At 43.9% G+C, this 18,523-nt stretch overlaps 1 protein-coding gene across 1 annotated transcript in view; it reads left to right on the top strand.

The window, feature by feature from the left end:
- LOC130296655 (NXPE family member 2-like) overlaps positions 1–12,442 on the top strand; it is a 112,666-nt gene extending 100,224 nt beyond the window's left edge. The window contains exons 5-7 of the mRNA XM_056548416.1: positions 3,696–3,757; positions 5,975–6,193; positions 11,862–12,442. Coding sequence (XP_056404391.1) covers positions 3,696–3,757; positions 5,975–6,193; positions 11,862–12,397 — 817 coding nt within the window. The 3' untranslated portion in view covers positions 12,398–12,442. The remainder of the gene's footprint in view (positions 1–3,695; positions 3,758–5,974; positions 6,194–11,861) is intronic.
- The last annotated feature ends 6,081 nt before the right edge of the window (positions 12,443–18,523 follow it).

Below are 18,523 nucleotides of genomic sequence, written 5' to 3'. Positions count from 1 at the left end.
AAAACCAATATGGATGAATAAAAATGTTAAGGGGTCAATAAATGACAAAAATAAAGCATTTAACCTACTAAAACAGGAGGGCAGTGAAGAAGCATTAAAAAGCTATAGAGATAAAAGTAAAATATGTAAAAAACAGATAAAAGCCGCAAAAATAGAGACAGAAAAACTCATTGCCAAAGAGAGTTTTACTCTCTTTGGCAATGAGTCTTTCTGTCTCTATTTTTACAGCTTTACAAAATGTTCTTTAACTATATAAATAGTAAAAAGGTCAAAAATGAAAGTGTAAGAAAAATGATGAGGAAGAAATTATAGACGGGGATCAGGAAAAAGCAAATATATTAAACAAATTCTTCTCCACTGTATTCACTGAGGAAAATGAAATGCCAGGTGAAATACCGTGAGATAAGGTAAACTCCCCAGTATAGGTCACCTGTCTAACCCAGGAAGAAGTACAGTGCCGCCTACAAAAATTCAAAATAGAAAAATCACCGGCTTAGATGGCATTCATTCCTGTGTTTTAAAGGAATTAAGTAATGTAATAGACAGACCCCTATTTTTAAGGGACTCTGTAGTAACAGGGACTGTTTCTCAGGACTAGAGCATGGCAAATGTGGTGCCAATATTTAAAAAGTGGTCAAAAGGTGACCCCGGGAATCATAGATGTTACGCCAAGCGCTCCGGCTCCCCCTCCTCCTCCGGAGTGCTTGCAGCGTTTCCTGCCCTGCAGCGCTCCGGTCAGCAGTGCTGACCGGAGACGCTGCTCAGCTGTGTCCGTGGGGGATGCGATACGCCTAGCGGGACATGCCCGCTCGCGGATCGCACCCCGTCCCTCTCACCTGCCCCGTCCTCCTGCTGTTCTATCCCGGCACGCGTGGCCCCGCTCTCTAGGGCGCGTGCGCGCAGGCTCTCTGAGATTTAAAGGGCCAGTGCACCACTAATTGGTGCCTGGCCCAATCAGTGTTAATTAGCTCCTACCTGCTCCTTGCTCATAAAAACCCACTTCCCCTTCCTGTCCTTGCCGGATCTTGTTGCCTTAGTGCCCTGTGAAAGCGTTTAGTGTGTTCCCAAGCCTGTGTACCCAGACCTTCTGCTGTTGCCCCTGACTACGACTCTTGCTGCCTGCCCTGACCTTCTGCTACATCCGACCTTGCTCTTGCCTTGTCCCTGTGTACCGCGCCTGTCTCAGCTGTCAGTTGGGGTTGAGTCGCTATCGGGTGATACGACCTGGGGGTTACTTGCCACTGCAAGTCCATCCCGCTTTGCGACGGGCTCTGGTGAAAACCAGTAACCCCTTAGACTCCGTTCCCATGGTACGGCCCACGCCATCACCCCACTGACACAGAGGATCCACCACCAGTGTCCTCGCTGCATACCAGTCAGGATCCTGACAATATACCTGTTAGTTTAACCTCTGTTGTATGTAAATTGTTTGAGGGTTTTCTAAGGGATGCTATTTTGGAGTATCTTGATAAAAATAAATGTATGACCCCATATTAGCATGACTATATGGGGGATCGGTCCTGTCAAACTAACCTGATCAGCTTTTATGAGGAGGTGAGCTCCAGACTGGACCAGGGGCAATCGCTGGATGTCGTATATCTGGATTTTTCCAAAGCATTTGATACGGTGCCACATAAAAGATTGGTGCATCAAATGAGAAGGATGGGGCTGGGGGAGAATGTGTGTAAGTGGGTAAGTAACTGGCTCAGTGATAGGAAACATAAGGTGGTTATAAATGGTACTTATTCTGATTGGGTGACTGTTACTAGTGGGGACCACAGGGGTCAGTCTTGATCTAATGATCTCATAGAGGGGTTGAATAGTAAAGTAGCAATATTTGAAGATGATACTAAACTCTGTAAAGGGGTAAACACTATAGAGGACAGTGCACTGTGTATAGTAGATAACACAATAGAGGACAGTGCACTATTACAAATGGATCTGGATATGTTGGAAGTTTGGGCTGGGAAGTGGCAGATGAGGTGCAACACTGATAAATGTAAGGTAATGCACACGGGGAGGAAAAATTCGGGCTGGGATTATGTATTAAATAGGAGAACACTTGGGACAACTGTGGAAAAGGACTTGGGAATCTTAATTAACAGTAAATTTAGCTGTAGTGACCAGTATCAGGCAGCTGCTGCCAAGGTAAATAAAATCATGGGGTGCATCAATAGGGGCATAGATGCCCACGACAAGGAAATAATTCTACCGCTGTACAAATCACTAGTCAGACCACACATAAAATATTGTGTACAGTACTGGGCACCAGTGTACAAGAAAGATATAGTGGAGCTGGGGAGGTTCAAAGACGGGCAACCAGAGTAATACGGGTAATGGGAGGACTACAGTACCCAGAAAGATTATCAGAATTATGTTTATTTAGTTTAGAAAAAAGAAGACTTAGGGATGACCTAATAACTATGTATAAATATATCGGGGGACAGTACAGAGATCTCTCTCATGATCTATTTGTACCCAGGACTGTATCTATAACAAAGGGACATCCTCTACGTCTAGAGGAAAGAAGGTTTCTACACCAGCACAGACGAGGGTTCTTGACTCTAAGAGCAGTGAGACTATGGAACTCTCTGCCAGAGGAGGTGGTCATGGAGAACTCTGTAAAAGGGGGGTCTGGATGCATTTTTGGAGAGTAATAACATTGCTGGTTATGTATACTAGATTTATAGGGACAGAACGTTGATACAGGGATTTATTCTGATGCCATATATGGATTCGGGAAGGAATTTTTACCTCTAGCATGAGGGTTTTTTGCCTTCCTCTGGATCAACTCAGTAGGGACTCATTAGGGATATAGGTTGAACTTGATGGACTCTGGTCTTTTTTCCACCTTATGAGCTATGTTACTATAAACACACCGAGGCCAATTAATTATTATAAATATGCATGGGGGGGCATACATTTGGGTGCCAAATCAGTAGTTTAAAACCCCGCCGGGAGCACTGAATGGCTTATTGGTGGCGGCCATTTAGGGCTCCCGGTAAGGAATTTAAAAGTGAAAGTAAAAATACACCGTACATCGCAGGGGAGTGGAGAATGCCGCCCGCTCCCCTGTTTAATAACTTCTGATTGAATCAATTGCAATCAATCCCTCAGCCCATGTACTGCAACCCCCATCATGGAACAGAGTCTGTTCCATGATGGGAGAAGTAGTACAAACACTAATGTAGCCTCCTCAACCACCGCCTGCATCTATACATTATACAGGACGATCGCATTGTGTGTCAGAAGTGACGCCCACTGTGATCTGTCTATTTATTCAGGTACTACAGCTCCCAGCATGGAGCAGAGTGTGCCCCATGTTGGGAGAAGTAGTACCTGCAGTTGAGGATAGATCACAGCAAGTGTCACTCCTGACACCCGCTGTGATCATCCTATCTATTGCAGAGATGCAAGCACAGAAGAAAGCCACTCGCATCTATACATTATACAGGATGATCTCATGGGTGGCGCTAATGAAGAAATTTGTTATTTCAAATCGAGTCGAAGTTTGGATTCGGTCAGATTCCATTTGCTCATCTCTAGTTGTCATCAGTGTCGCATGCATTACCTGTCTTTACTGGAGGTTAGTGCAGGTGAAACTGATGACAGATTTATTTGAATCTAATGTGGATACATGTGTGTTGGGTATATCATGTTTTTTCTTTTCTTTTTTTTCCATGACAATATGAAAGCTCCAATATGGGAGCAGAGATATCCAAACAAGTTGATGTTGTTAAAGTTTGGAAATGCACAAGTAAGTATATGATATATATCGTGATTTATAGGGTAACCAGCATGTTGGATTTCTTTTTTATGTTCATCGCTATTGAACAAACTCTACAATGGGGAAAACATTTTGCTCAATAGTGGTCAAAAGAGTATGTCGTAAACAAAAGAATAGCTACATGGGGTGCATAAGCCATGTAAAAAGATAAAATTATTAGAAATTTTACATGGTAGTTTTTGGTCTGTTTTCGATTTTCATTGTGGCCCAGAATATTCCCATTTACACCATGTTCCAAATTATTATGCAAATTATATTTTTCTCATTTACCTTAATCATTGATGTAAATAACAGTCAGCATAATTCTCATGGTATCATCTATTAAGAGAACAATTCAAATTTTAATGAACAAACCTCCTAATGATAACGGTATTTTTTTAAACGTAAAAAACTTACAATACACTGTTCCAAATCATTACGTACAGTAAGTTTCAAAACACTTTATAGGTTGTAAAGAAATGAAAACTGTCATTTGTTGTGTTTGCAGAATATTTACTGAAAGCAAAAGCTATTTTAATCAAACTTTTAACAACATTTAAACTTTTTAAACATTTTAACTGGTCACGTTACATTTTGAAATAGGACCTCTTATTTGATAGCAGCTTCACAAGTCTTGCATCCATTGAACTTTTGAGTTTTTGGACAGTTTCTGCTTGAATTTGTTTGCAAGATGTCAGAATAGCCTCCCAGAGCTGCTGTTTGGATGTAAACTGCCTCCCACCCTCATAGATCTTTTGCTTGTGGATGCTCCAAAGGTTCTCAATAGGATTTAGAGCAGGGGAAGATGGAGGCCACACCATGACTTTCTCTCCTTTTATCCCCATAGCAGCCAGAAAGCATAGTTCTTCCTTCTGTACCAGGGAAGAAAGTGGTCCTTCAGAAACTCCATATACATAATATAGAGGTCATCTTTACACCTTCAGGGACCCTAAAGGGGTTGACCAGCTCTCTCTCCATGATTCCGGCCCAAAACATGACTCCACCACCGCCTTGCTGACATCGCAGCCTTGTTGGAACAGGGTGGCCGTCCACCAACCATCCATTACTCCATCCATTTGGACCATCCAGGGTTTCACGGCACTCATCAGTGAACAGGACTGTTTGAAAATTAGTCTTCGTGTATTTTTCTGCCCAATGCAGCCGTTTCTGCTTGTGAACATTGGTTAGTGGTGGCCGAATAGAAGGTTTATGCACAGTTGCAAGACTCTGGAGGACTCTACACCTTGATGTCCGTGGGACTCCAGAGGTACCAGCAGCTTCAAATATGTGTTTGCTGCTATGTAATGGTATTTTAGCAGCTGCTCTCTTGATCCGATGCATGGATCTGGCAGAAATCTTCCTCAACGTGCCTTTATCTTCACAAACCCATCTGTGCTCTGAATCAGCCACAAATCTCTTAATAGTGCACTGATCAGGCTTAAGTTTTCGTGAAATATCTAATGTTTTCTTTTCATAGGCATTGAACTATTTCACTCTTTTCAGCAGCAGAGAGATCCTTTTTTCTTTCCCATATTGCTTAAAAATGGTATCTGCTTAATAATATGGAACACCCACCTTTAGTAGTTTTTCCTTAAATTGGGCTCATCTGGCAATCTAATTATCAGAGGTGTTCGAGATTGTTTTCAGTGATCAAAAGAGCCCTGAGACACCATGCCATCCATGAGTTACACTGAAAAACAAAATATTTAATCTTTGTGACACTTAAATATAATTTGCATAATGATTTGGAACAGGGTGTAAGATCTGATATTTTCAAAATCGAAATAGTAACTTGTTGATATTCATTTGTCTATAAGTAGGTGGCTAAAAAGCACCATTAAGTGCTGTGGCAAACTCACATTAACGATACCACCCAAATCCTTCCTAAGGGTGTGTTTACACGCTAGGAATTAGCAGCGGATTTGCCACTGCGGGAAACCCACTGCGAGTTACACTAGCTTTCATTTGAATGGGTCAGTGTAAAGTCTAGTTCAAATCTAGCACTATTGCGGACTGTCCGCGGACCCATTCAAATCATTGGTAGTGTAACTCACAGCGCGCTTATAGTAATAGCATGTGAACGCACCCTTAGGAGGGGATAAGGGACTATATCACAATATTTTAAGAAGTTGGAATTTTTGGAAAATCTGATCATTTTCCATCATAAACAATGACTTGTAGAAATAATACTACAATTTACTTTTTTAGGACACTACATCAAAGAGACTGCTAAGTGCCAGACAGGGATGTCCCCACCTTTTCCCAGTGGATATTTCCTGCAGAACCAGTGGTTCCCAATATATTGTAACTTATTCCCTTTTGATCCCTTGATTCATATTGACAAATTTCTACCTGGCAAAAGGATATATCTAATGGGAGATTCAACGCTTCGTCAGTGGATAGAGTACTTCACACAAGTCCAAAAGTGTACGTATGTATGTAAATCACTAACCACTATTATAGTTGTATTTATTCAATGAAAGCACTTTGACATCAACATTTTGGTTAAAGTATTTTTGCTTTATTGAACATCCATTAAAACATATCAAAACAAGAGCGTGGACATGTGTTTATTGGACAATTATTCTGACATATTTTAATGGATCTTTGATAAACCAAGAATATTTCTAATGGTCTTCACTGTACCTTATTGGCTGATTTTGTGTCCCAAACTAGCAGTTGACCCATGAGCCTGAAGAATATGTGTGTAAGTTTTGTAAAAACTGAAAATACTGTAGTGGTGAGATTCCCTTTTCTCACATTCTCTATTTTTTAAACTCTGAAAGGGGTACTCTGCTGCTAGACATCTTATCCCTTATCCAAAGGATAGGGGAAAAGATGTCTGATTGGGGGGTCCTGCTGCTGGGGCTCCCCGCGATCTCTTGCAGCACCCGGTGGAGGGGGCGTGGTATCATGAAGGGGCGTGACCACGACATTACAATCACTTTGTGTGAAAATTTGTGCGAAAATTTCAGAACAAAATCCGCAAATGTTTTAAAACTGCAGAATTCTACAGAAAATCAATGCAGATGCAGAATTTCGAGTGAAATTTCGAGTGCATTCACATGTGCATATTTTTGCTGCAGATTTCATTGCCCATTGACTTTGATGGTTAGCAAAACCTGCTACAGCAAATCTGCAGCAGAAAATCTGCACGTGTGTACTGACCCTAAGGGTACGACAGTATATTTTACACTTCAGATCCACCGCTGAAGGACCGCTGCATGGTGGCTTTACATGTGCCTACTCGGAGCGGCAATAATGCTGCTACAAGCAGCGTATGCGCAGTGTACTTGCACAGAGATCAGCTGCCATGTGCTAGTATTTTGTGCATTCGCTCTGCAACTCGCACATTGCAGTGTGTCTGCTCGAAGCAGCGTATTGCTGCTCTTAGCAGGCACATGTAAAGCCACCATGCAGGGGTCCTTCAGTGGCAGATCCGCAGCGTAAAATACACTGTGGGTCTGCTTGTGTGAACGTACCCTAAGGCTGGTTTCAAACGGCAGAATTTCTGTACTGAATTCTGCAATATACCTTAGTGGGATTCCGCTGTCCTATTCCCACAGCAGAATTTCCGCTACAGGAATTTAATTGAAGTGTATTGGCTATAAATTCATGCAGTAATTGTGCCGTGGGAACATAGCCTTAGGCCTCATTCACACGGCAGAAATTCAGTGCGGACAATGTCTGCACAGAATTTCGACTCCAGCAGAGTCCCGTTGAATTTAATGAGATTCTGCTGCTCTGTGCACACGGCGGAATTTCCGTGCCAGATGTTTCCAGTAGGGAAATTCCTTTTTCTGTGTCCGCACAAAGAATGAACATGTTCATTCTATGTGCAGATTCCAAATGGAATGCATAATCGTCTATGAGACAGCTAATTCTGTGCGGTCCTAGTGCCGGCAGATTCTCCTGGCGCCCCGTACTGTACGGATTGTCTGAATGTAGATTTTTCACGCAATGACATTCCGCGGTGTAAACGCGGCCTTAGGCCGGATTCACAACGCAGAATTTCTGCACATCATGTCAATAGGATTCTGCTGTCCCATTCACACAGCAGGGATAAGATGTCTGATCACGGGGGTCCCACTGCTGTGACCCCCGCCATCTCTATGCAGCCCCCGGGGTGCGGGTGGCAGGGGTCGGGACATCACGGTCACGCCCCCCCTCGTGACGTCACACCATGCCCCCTCAATGCAAGTCTATGGAATGAGAGGGCGTAATGTGACGTCACGAGGGGCATGGCCTTGACATTACGACCCCCGCCGCCCGCTCCAAGCGTTCGGAACAAAATGTTCCGAATGCTGGGGCAGCGGAGTACCCTTTAACCCCTCCAAGACCTGGCTGACACTAAAAGGCTTTTTCCGAAGTGGGAAGTGTTCGAATTGTAAAAACACAAACCTCCTAAGAGAACGGAATATGTTATCTCATCATCAAACTCTCATGAACATAAGATCACTGAATTCCTCACCTATGAAAGTACATCGGTCATTTACCTAATTACATGTCCCTATGGTCAACAGTACATAGGTCGCACAAAAAGAAGTTTGATGAATAAAATAATTAATGAACAAACACATTGTGAGAAGGTGAAAGGGATAATAGTGGACTGTCGATATGTGTCACCGAGGTTCCTGGCCTCGGTGAAGTGAGAGACGGTCATTTTTCCGGGACGGTTCTTACTAGGAATGGTCAAGTGTAGGGTGGGGTCCATTCCCCACAATCCAGGCCATCTTTTGCTGGACTTAAAGCTAGGCTGCCTCACCAGCTGAGGGGGTTTTGCTAGTTGCAGCTCACACTGCCAGAGAGAGCTGAGTGTAAAGATTTTCCCTGAGAGTTTGGAATCTGGTCAGCAGACTGCTTGGGGACTTGGAAAACACTTGCTGGATGCCGCATGGCATGGACTGAAGTGTGAACAAACACCTGAGGAAGACAGGTGGACTTTTGCTACTTTTTTCCTTTTTTATGCATTTATAGACTGTTTGCTGTTTGCCAAGTGTGAATAAAACAGTGAACTTTGATTTGAAAAGTCCTGTTTCCGTGCCTCTATACTGCAACCGCACCTGTCTGCAAGAGCGAGTCATCACAACATATACAGTATCAAAACAGATTATCAATGCCCTTCATAAAAAAAAAAACTCAACAAAGACCCGTCTGGTTTGACCTTTGCCACTATAAAGAAAGTGAAAAGAGACTGGAGAGGAGGTAACCACATTTAATAGAATGTAATGCCAAGAAAGCAGGATGATATGACTTTCAAACCCTGGCACCACATGGATTAAACTCGGATCTTGAGATATTTGGCTTCAGCTCATAGACAATTTCTCCAGCCATATCATACAGCGTCTCTACGTGGCACTCATAAATCACTCTAGATAATTTCTTCATGTTTGCAATTGACACAACCACGCATTTTAAGTGTTTTTAGCTCATTTAGGTTTTTCACATTCTTCTATAGTCTTTTATAGTACTTTAGATGTATCCAGTTTTTATTCATAATGATACTATATTTTTATGATTCGCTATACTTACTCCATTTGCTCAATTTCCCCATTATTGATTTATTTTGAACTAATCATCTCCATTTTATCCATGTTTATATCCTATTTATCTTATTTATGCTATATTTGTTTATATATGTATTTATCTTTATATACATATATCTATTTATACATTATGGGGGAGATTTATCAAAACATGTCCAGAGGAAAAATAGCTCAGTTGCCCATAGCAACCAATCAGATTGCTTCTTTCATTGTTAAGAAGGCCTCTGCAAAATGAAAGAAGCAATCTGATTGGTTGCTATGGGCAACTGGGCAACTTTTCCTTTTCACAGGTTTTGATAAATCTCCCCCTGTATCCTTATTAGTTTTGTATTTTTCATCCACAACTGCACCTGTATTTGATATTCCCATCTTATACTCACTTGTCTTTACATATATCTGGTACTGTTTGACTCTTCACCAATCATTAAACACCACATAAATACCTATACATCTAATCTTTATACCCCCATTACAGATCATAATATGTTTTCCCTTACTTATACTTTTTCTTTCTTTCATTCATTCCATTATCATTTGAATTCTCTCTCCATTCCCCTTATTCTTTCTACTCTATTTATTCCCCATGCAGAGTGCATTCCTTTCTACGTTCCACTCCTGCTCTTGAATCTCAGATATGCCCAATTCCTGGATCCCTGACCAGGCTTTAGTCATATCCCACAAAATGTATAAAAACCCGCATAATACCCCTATCTCACAATGACTACTGAGAAAGGACTGAGAAAGCCTAAAATGCGCTTGGTCTACAGCAAGTCATTAACTGTGATATCAGGCACTCCCACATCACGGAGACGACCGAACAGCATCATCACTGTGCACATCTCACCATGAGGGCGCACCATCCCACACATACAGACACTTGGACACTGATCGCTGTTAGGACCGATCTGCAATTTAGCAGAATCCTCGTCCGCAGCTAGAGCCGGCATCTCATCAACAGCGAGACCGCAGTGAATTACGGGCGAGAGGTACAAAGTACCACTAACGTTCTTTTTTCCCACATCTAGCTGCCCCCAGGATCATCATCTACACACGGTCACAGAGCCATGTTCTTCAGCATCGGTACTACACAGAGGAGGCGCACAGCGCCGATACCTTGCTTTTCCCCAGGATTACTTCCACAGGGCCGCACAGTCGGCATCATTACAACAACAAGCGCAGAGCTCTATGACTGTATTATTGCAATAATAACTTTCTCCCCCTTATAGGACGGGACTGTACGGACTTAGACCCGACACCAGTTTTAATCTTGTATGCATAACACCGATACAGCATTTAGGATGATGAACTTTGTTCTCTAGCATTGCATATACCTTTTTACCTTGGGACTTTAGCATTTCAGTGACCAACAGCAAATTAGTGACACCTCACATACTGAGGTTACGTAACTCATCATTTTTGATTTTACTACTTTAGTGTATATTTTATCTGCATCCTCTACACATGTAACGGGAGGTCAAGCGCTAGGTCCCAGCATTCTCCCCGCATGGTGCTTTTGTATGATTAAATTGTACTTGTTCTCTTCTGCATTTACCTGCACAAACCACCCTTCTACACACAGCTTCTCTGCCTTTTCTTGGTCCACTTTCTTTCTCTTCTTTCTTCACCTTTCTTTCCCGTTTCTTTTTTCCATTCCCTTTGCTTCTTTCCCCCCCTCTCTCATAGTTTATGTTACATTGTGCTGTACTACTAACATTAGATTTTTATATATACTGTCAACATACACCTTTTCCTTAAACATAATAATCCTAAATCACCATTCACAAATTGCCATACCTGATAATACTGTGCAATTAGCAAATCACACACAGACTGCACAAAAAAAACATTTTACACTTAACCACCTGTATACATATACAAGACCTAGAGAACCAGTTACGCCTCTATTGTTTACCTATAAATCCATACAGAATGTTCATTCAGAATTCAGTGCAGAATTTAGCGCAGAAATTCTGCCGTGTAAATATTGCCTTAGGCCGCATTCGCATAGCGGAAATTCCTCCTATCTGCATGAATTCTGCATCTGCATTGGTTCTGTACTGCAGTTTTTTATTATAATTTGCGAAATCAGTGCGGAATTCCTGTGGAAAATTCAACATGAATTCCACATGATTCCGCAGCTCAGTAAAAGATAGACTTTATTTAATAGAACTGCTAAGTTTGTGCATATTCTGTGCTGAATCTGCATACACTCCGCATGCATTCTGCTCAAATTACACACAAATTTGGCAGAAATCAAGCCCCATTGACTTCAATGGAATTCCGCAGCCATGGTCTGGAAAAATATAAGACCAGACAATGTTTTCCGGACGACGGAAAGGGGGATTTTCGTAGTGGAACACCCGCAGCAGAAATTCTGCTGTGTAAATATCCTTGCTGAATCCCATTAAAGATAATGGGCAATAAATTTAGACAGAATTTTGTGGCGAAAATTCATGCAGAATTCAGTGCAAAATTTCTGTCATGTGAACACGGCTTAGAGTTGATGAGTATCGATAGAAAACTAAATGTCTACCCCTTTTTTTTTGCAGCACTCACATATTTCGATGATCATGGAACTGGCTGGCACAAAACACTTGTAGCTATTGATGTAACAAATAATCTTCAGATTCAATGGAAGAAGCATGGACACCCATTTGTAACTCAGAGTTTCTTCAACATGAAAGACCATTCCTATATCGCTAATGAAATTGACCGGATTGGCGGAGGCGCTTACACCATCATCGTCATTTCTGTGGGGCATCATTTCCGACCCTTTCCCCTTGACCTGTTCATCAGAAGAGTTCTCAATATTCGCAAAGCCATAGAAAATTTGTTTTTAAGAAGCCCTGATACCAAAGTCATTATAAAGTCAGAAAATACCAGAGAGATTAATACCGATGTTGAACGATTCAGTGATTTCCATGGATATGTTCAGTATCTCTTGGTAAAGGACATTTTCAAAGGACTTAATGTTGGTGTGATTGATGCCTGGGACATGACCACAGCCTATGGATCATATGATATTCACCCACCAGAAACTGTCATTAAAAATGAAATCCGTCTGTTCCTGTCCTATATTAGTTAAATGTTACAAGCAATTTAAATGTTTCAGTGTCTTGTAAATTAAATATAAAATCCTATATTGCTAAAGGCCTTTTATATCAAAGTTGTGTTTTTAATAGAAAAAAAAAGGTAATTTAATATGCATTTTTTAAAATTAATTATCATGAAAGCAATATAAATAATAAGTCAGTAACAAAAGTTATCATACACAAAATATAGCTACAAGCAGCAATTGAGGTGGCCAAGCAGCGGAGCCTGGTTAAAGTACACGATTGCATTGAACCTTTATGGGGAAAGGGACCATGGACATTGTTCTCCCCAGCAATTTCAGAGAAAACTATGTATGCAAAATTTTGCGCAATCCAATATGGCTGCCAAACCATGTGATCAACTGTCTTCTTGAAAACAAGTCTGACTTATTATCTCACCATGGACGTCTACAACTGCACATGATTTAATACATTTCACAGGTTAGAGGAGTAAAGTCATAAAACAACTTGCTGCTCCTGACAAGACCAGAAATACACTATGAGGCAAAGTTTGCTGAACGGAAATGTGAAATTCTGGCAGAATTCTGTGTTTTCAAAACCCCAAATTTTGCTGAAATTCAAAGCCCCATTGACTTCACTGGGATTCGGCAGCGGAATTCTGCAAAATTATAGACATGACTAGAGATGAGCGAATCGAACTTGACGAACCCGAATTCGTTACGAATTTCATGAAAAATTTGATTTGCAACGAATACGAATATCGCCGCGATTCTATCGCACAAATCGCTTAATTAAACTCCAATTTACAGCGTTCCAGGCTATTGTAGAGCTAAGATGGCGGATCCACATGTCAGTAGTCAGTACATGGGGCAGGGGATAATGGGAGGGCGGGAAACAGCGGCGGGAATGAAGGTAGGCGGGCTGACCCTGAACCACATGTGAGATGCAGTCTATCAGTGTTCACTGACCCCTGTGATGTCACAGCCCCTATATAATCGGCGGCCATCTTGCCTCTCTTCATTTCATCTATGCACTCAGATGGAGAGGACGGGACTGTGTGTGTGTGAATAGCTCATACCACAGCGTTACACTGCAACTGCTAGTCACATCAGCATTAAGGAAAGACAGGAGTGCAGAGAGCTGTGCTATTACACTGAGAAGGATCATTGATTGCTAAACCTCCTATTCACGTTATTGAGCATTGCAGCAGAGAGGGGCAGATAGCTGTCAGCTGCCTCATACAGATCAGCAAGCTGCCTGAACTTTCTGAAGCATCTCATCTCCTAATTTTCAGCTCTATTTAGTTTTTTTTTTCTCCACAAATCCTCTGCTGCTCAGAATTGTGTGACAGAGTGCAATATAGGGTTTAATCCCTGGATTTTTTTTTGGTGGTGCTGCACTTTTGGGTCCTGCTGCTGTTCAGAAATAAGTCATATTAGTGTTGACTTTAGTGCCTTTTTACCATTTTTCACCTGTTACTCTGTCTCTCTGCTAAATTCAGGGTTATACCACACGTTATACACATGCCAGTGCATTAAAGAAAACATTTTTTTTCCTGCATACAAATACGCTTAACAGTGAGCTCATCATTGCAAAGGGCATACATACAACCAATTAGTGTACTATTTAGTACCTGTATTTCTGTCTCGGTGCTAAATTCAGTGCTATTCCACACATTAGTATACACTGGCTGGTGTATACAACAAAAAAATTGTTTTTTTCTGCATATAAATACGCTTAAAGGGCATACATACATCAAAGGAGTGTACTATTTAGTAACTGTTATTCTGTCTAGGGCCTATATACTTTGAAAGGACAGCCGTAAGTAATCGCCTGCTTCTGTTCTATACCCTCATAAACGCACTAAGTATGTCAGGCAGGGAAGTGCCAGGACGTGCACAGAGAAGGGGCAGAGGCCTACATACGTCAGGCAGAGTTGGCAGCAGACTTGGGGCGAGTGGCAGCAGGAGTCACAGCAATAGGCCTGAGCTCCCGTTAACACCCAGCGGTCGTGTCGTCGACCCAATTGGTTTGCACACTCATCCCCATCATCACAAGCGACATCTGCAACCCCAGTCAAGAGTCGGTGGGTTCCTCAGACACAACTCTCAGTTGGCATGGCCCGGGAGCAGTCCTTGTAATCCCATTGCCTTTGTCCTATGCTGTTCCCTCTTCAAAGAAGTATCTCATGCTTTGGTTTCAGCTCCACTATTTAACGAGGACGATGTAATAGAGGACAGTCAGCATCTAATGGGAAGCCAAGAATGTGAGGAGAAATGCGTCCCTTGCTCCGCAAGGCGGCCAAGTAGTGATGCGGAGAGTGACGTGGGAGGCGGTGCTTCAATTGCTCAGGGTCCTGAGGCAGACACTGTTGTGGAACACGAGGAGGACATCAGTGACGTGCACACATCTTTTGATGATGATGAAGCCAATCGCAATTGGGAGCCGGGTGCAGAAGCCGGGGCTTCATCATCATTAGGAGAAGAGATTTGCTCTTTGTCTATGAGGCAGCAAGGCGGTAGCATGGTTGGCAATCAGCGTGGTGGTGGCAGTAGTGGAAATTCAGGAGCCAAACGTGCCAGGGGGAGACCACCTGCTTCGCGGCAAGCTACCATTCAGGGAGGTAGTGGAACAGGGGTTCCTGGAGACGGCGCCAATAGCAGTGAAATAGTGCGAACTACGGGTGGGAAAATCAGCTACTCTGCGGTGTAGTTGTTCTTCATAAAGAATCCGGAGGACCTTAGAGTAGTCACATGCAAAATCTGTGGGCAGAAAGTGAAGCGTGGCCAGGGTCCCAATCTCGGCACCACGGCCCTACGTCAACACATGATTCGCCACCATAAAGCGGCCTGGGATAACTGTGGCTCCGAGGTAGTGGTCCAGCCTGCCGCATCACCCAGTGGCCATCCGCTCCCTCCGTCATCCAGCCAAGGCTCCACCACCTCAGCCGAAGGGAGCATTGTGTCAAACCATCCTTCTTGCGCTCCTGCTTCCTCCGCTAATAGTCAGCCATTCCGCCAACAATCGATCGGCGAAGCCATGTCCAAGAGACAACAGCATGCGCCCACTCATCCAACGGCACAGAAGTTGAATGTGATCCTGTCCAAGTTGCTGGTGTTGCAGTCCCTCCCTTTCCAACTGGTGGACTCTGCAGCTTTCAGGGCATTGATGGCTTGTGCCGAGCCGAGGTGGAGAGTCCCAAGCCATACTTTCTTTGCGAAGAAGGCAGTACCAGCCCTGCATAAGTTTGTACAAGAGAAGGTGGGCCAGTCCTTGAGCCTGTCGGTGTGTTCAAAAGTGCACGGCAGCGCCAACGTGTGGAGCTGTAACTACAGGCAGGGACAATACATGTCTTTTACGGCCCACTGGGTAAAAATTTTGTTGTTGCACAGCCACAGCAGCAACTTGGACAGGTCAAACCGCTTCCTCCTCATCGCTCTCGCTCCCAGGCAGTTGGTCCTTTTACAGTGTGCGCCTCCTCCTCCTCCCCCGTGTCCTCGGCCTCCACTGCATATCCAAATCTCGGTGGCCCTTCATCGTCCTTCACATGGTTTGCCTTGGCGAACGGAGTCACACAGGGGAGGAACTGCTGAAGTTCATTAGAGAAGAAATCCGAGTATGGCTTACTCCACGAAATCTGGAAATGGTAACCATGGTGACCGACAATGGGAGGAACATTGTGGCCGCGCTGCGACAAGGAAGTGTGAACCATTCACCCTGCATGGCACACGTGTTGAATCTGGTTGTCAAGAAGTTCATCAAGTCTTCACCCCATTTGCAAGAACGTCCTGACAATGGCAAGGAAACTGTGCATGCACTTCAGCCACTCGTACACCGCCAAGCACACTTTGCTTGAGCTGCAGCGTCAGAACGGTATCCCACAACATAGTCTCATTTGTGACGTTGCCACACGTTGGAATTCCACCCTCCATATGTTGGACAAACTATACTAACAAAGAAAAGCCATCACGGATTTTTTGATGATACAAGCAGATAGAAGTACTCCCCTGTGTAACTTCAATGTGAACGAGTGGCAGCTCATACTTGACACCTGCCGTTTGCTGAGGCCCTTTGAGGAAGCCACATTTTTTGTTAGTCGCTCGAATTACGCCATGAACGACGTAATTCCACTCCTACATTTACTCCAAAAAATGATTGAAAACATGGCTGGTCACGGCAATGGAGATGTTGCGCCTACATCAGAAGGCTACATGAGTCCTGTGGGGGATGAACTGGAGGAGGATGATGAGGGGCAGAGCGGAGCACAGTTTAAGGTGGATGAGATGGCCGGTGTTTCTGGTCATTGGAAAGGAGAGGAGGAGCAGGAGTAGCCAGAGGAGCTGGAGGGTTTTTACGAGGGAGGCGAGACAGAGGACCCAGACACACCGTGGCAGTATGCAGTGGAGATGGAGGCTGGTAGTCCCAGTGAGTCACTGTCACAAATGGCACGATGCATGCTGAGTTGCTTGCGTAGTGACCCCCGAATTGTCAAAAGTTGTCAGCACGATGCCTTCTGGATCTCCACCTTATTAGACCCTCGCTACCGGCCCAGAATGGGGGCCTTTTTTACACCCACTGAGAGGGAGGACAAACTGACCTACTTCAGGGAGCTTCTACGTAGTCGGTTGGCCGATGCCTATGCAGTCGGTTGGCCGGCCCTCTGCGCTCACCTTCCACTGCCACGGCTGCTGGGGAGGGGAGGGGTGGCAGGAGCAGTACCGGCTCAATCAGCAGCAGCCTGAGTCTACAGTCGCTGATGAGTAGCTTCCTTCAGCCGCATAGTGAAGCTACTCATCAGCAGCAGGTGGACATGGAGCAGGACCTGAACCAGCAGGTGATGGCTTACCTCGACATGACCCTGCCAACAACCATTGAAGATCCGCTGGATTTCTGGGCAGCCAAAATCGATTTATGGCCGCAACTTACGCAGTTTGCCCTAGAAAAGCTGTCCTGCCCGGCCAGTAGTGTGCCATCAGAGTGGGTGTTTAGTGCGGCCGGGGCCATAGTCACCCCAAGGCGAACTCGTCTGTCCACTAAAAATGTGGAGAGACTGACGTTTGTCAAGATGAATCAGGGATGGATCAGCCAGGATTTCCAGCCACCAATGACAGATGGGTCTGAGTAGATTGACCATGCTCCTACAACAAAATTTTCTCTATTGTGGTTGGTTATTAAACCCTCTGGTGCAGACCTGGGGATTGTATGGCCCACTTGAGACATACGGCCCTTTTATTGGCTCTGACCGGCCCGTTCTGATTGGGGGACAACTATGTGGCCTAATCTGGGGGACATCTATGCTGCCTAATCTGGGGGACAAGTATGCTCCTAATCTGGGGGACATCTATGCTGCCTAATCTGGGTGACATCTATGCTGCCTACTCTGGGGGACAACTATGCTCCTAATCTGGGTGACATCTATACTGCCTAATCTGGGGGACAAGTATGCTCCTAATCTGGGGGACATCTATGCTGCCTACTCTGGGGGACATCTATGCTGCCTAATCTGGGTGACATCTATGCTGCCTAATCTCGGGGACAAATATGGTCCTAATCTGGGGGACATCTATGCTGCCTAATCTGGGGGACAACTATGCTCCTAATATGGGGAAAACTGAAGCTTCTGGCCTTGGGCCTATAATTTTTTGAAGTTTAGCAGTAGCTAAATACATGCTTAATGCAAATGTCAACATTGATCTTTAAATGTAAGGGGTTATGAAACCCTCTTGGGTACTGCGAATGACTGCTCCAGACTCATTTTGTGTCTTTCAGGAACTACTTGCCTCCCTGGTACCTCTGGCCTTGGGCCTTACATTTTTGGATGTTTAGCAATAGCTAAATACATGCTTAATGCAAATTTCAACAATGATCGTTAAATTCTCGGCGCTCTGCCAGGGCCTTCTCCTACCCCACCTGGGCCGATCCGAGGACCTCACTAACCAGCTCACTAACTAATCCAATCGCTTATACCGACGGGCGGTGTGTACAAAGGGCAGGGACTTAATAAACGCCAGCTAATGACCCTCACTTACTGGTAATTCCTCGTTTTAAGATTAAATAATTGCAATCACAGATCCCTATCACAAACTGGTTTCAGCGTGCAACACGCACCTGTCCTTGAAAGATAGAGAGACGCTAATCCGTTCAGTGGAGTGCTAGTG

The sequence above is a fragment of the Hyla sarda genome, chromosome 12, assembly GCF_029499605.1.
Source record: "Hyla sarda isolate aHylSar1 chromosome 12, aHylSar1.hap1, whole genome shotgun sequence".
In the NCBI taxonomy this organism is placed as follows: domain Eukaryota; kingdom Metazoa; phylum Chordata; class Amphibia; order Anura; family Hylidae; genus Hyla; species Hyla sarda.
The sequence above is the reverse complement of the archived record's forward strand: the minus strand, read 5'-3'. Positions and strand labels throughout refer to the sequence as shown.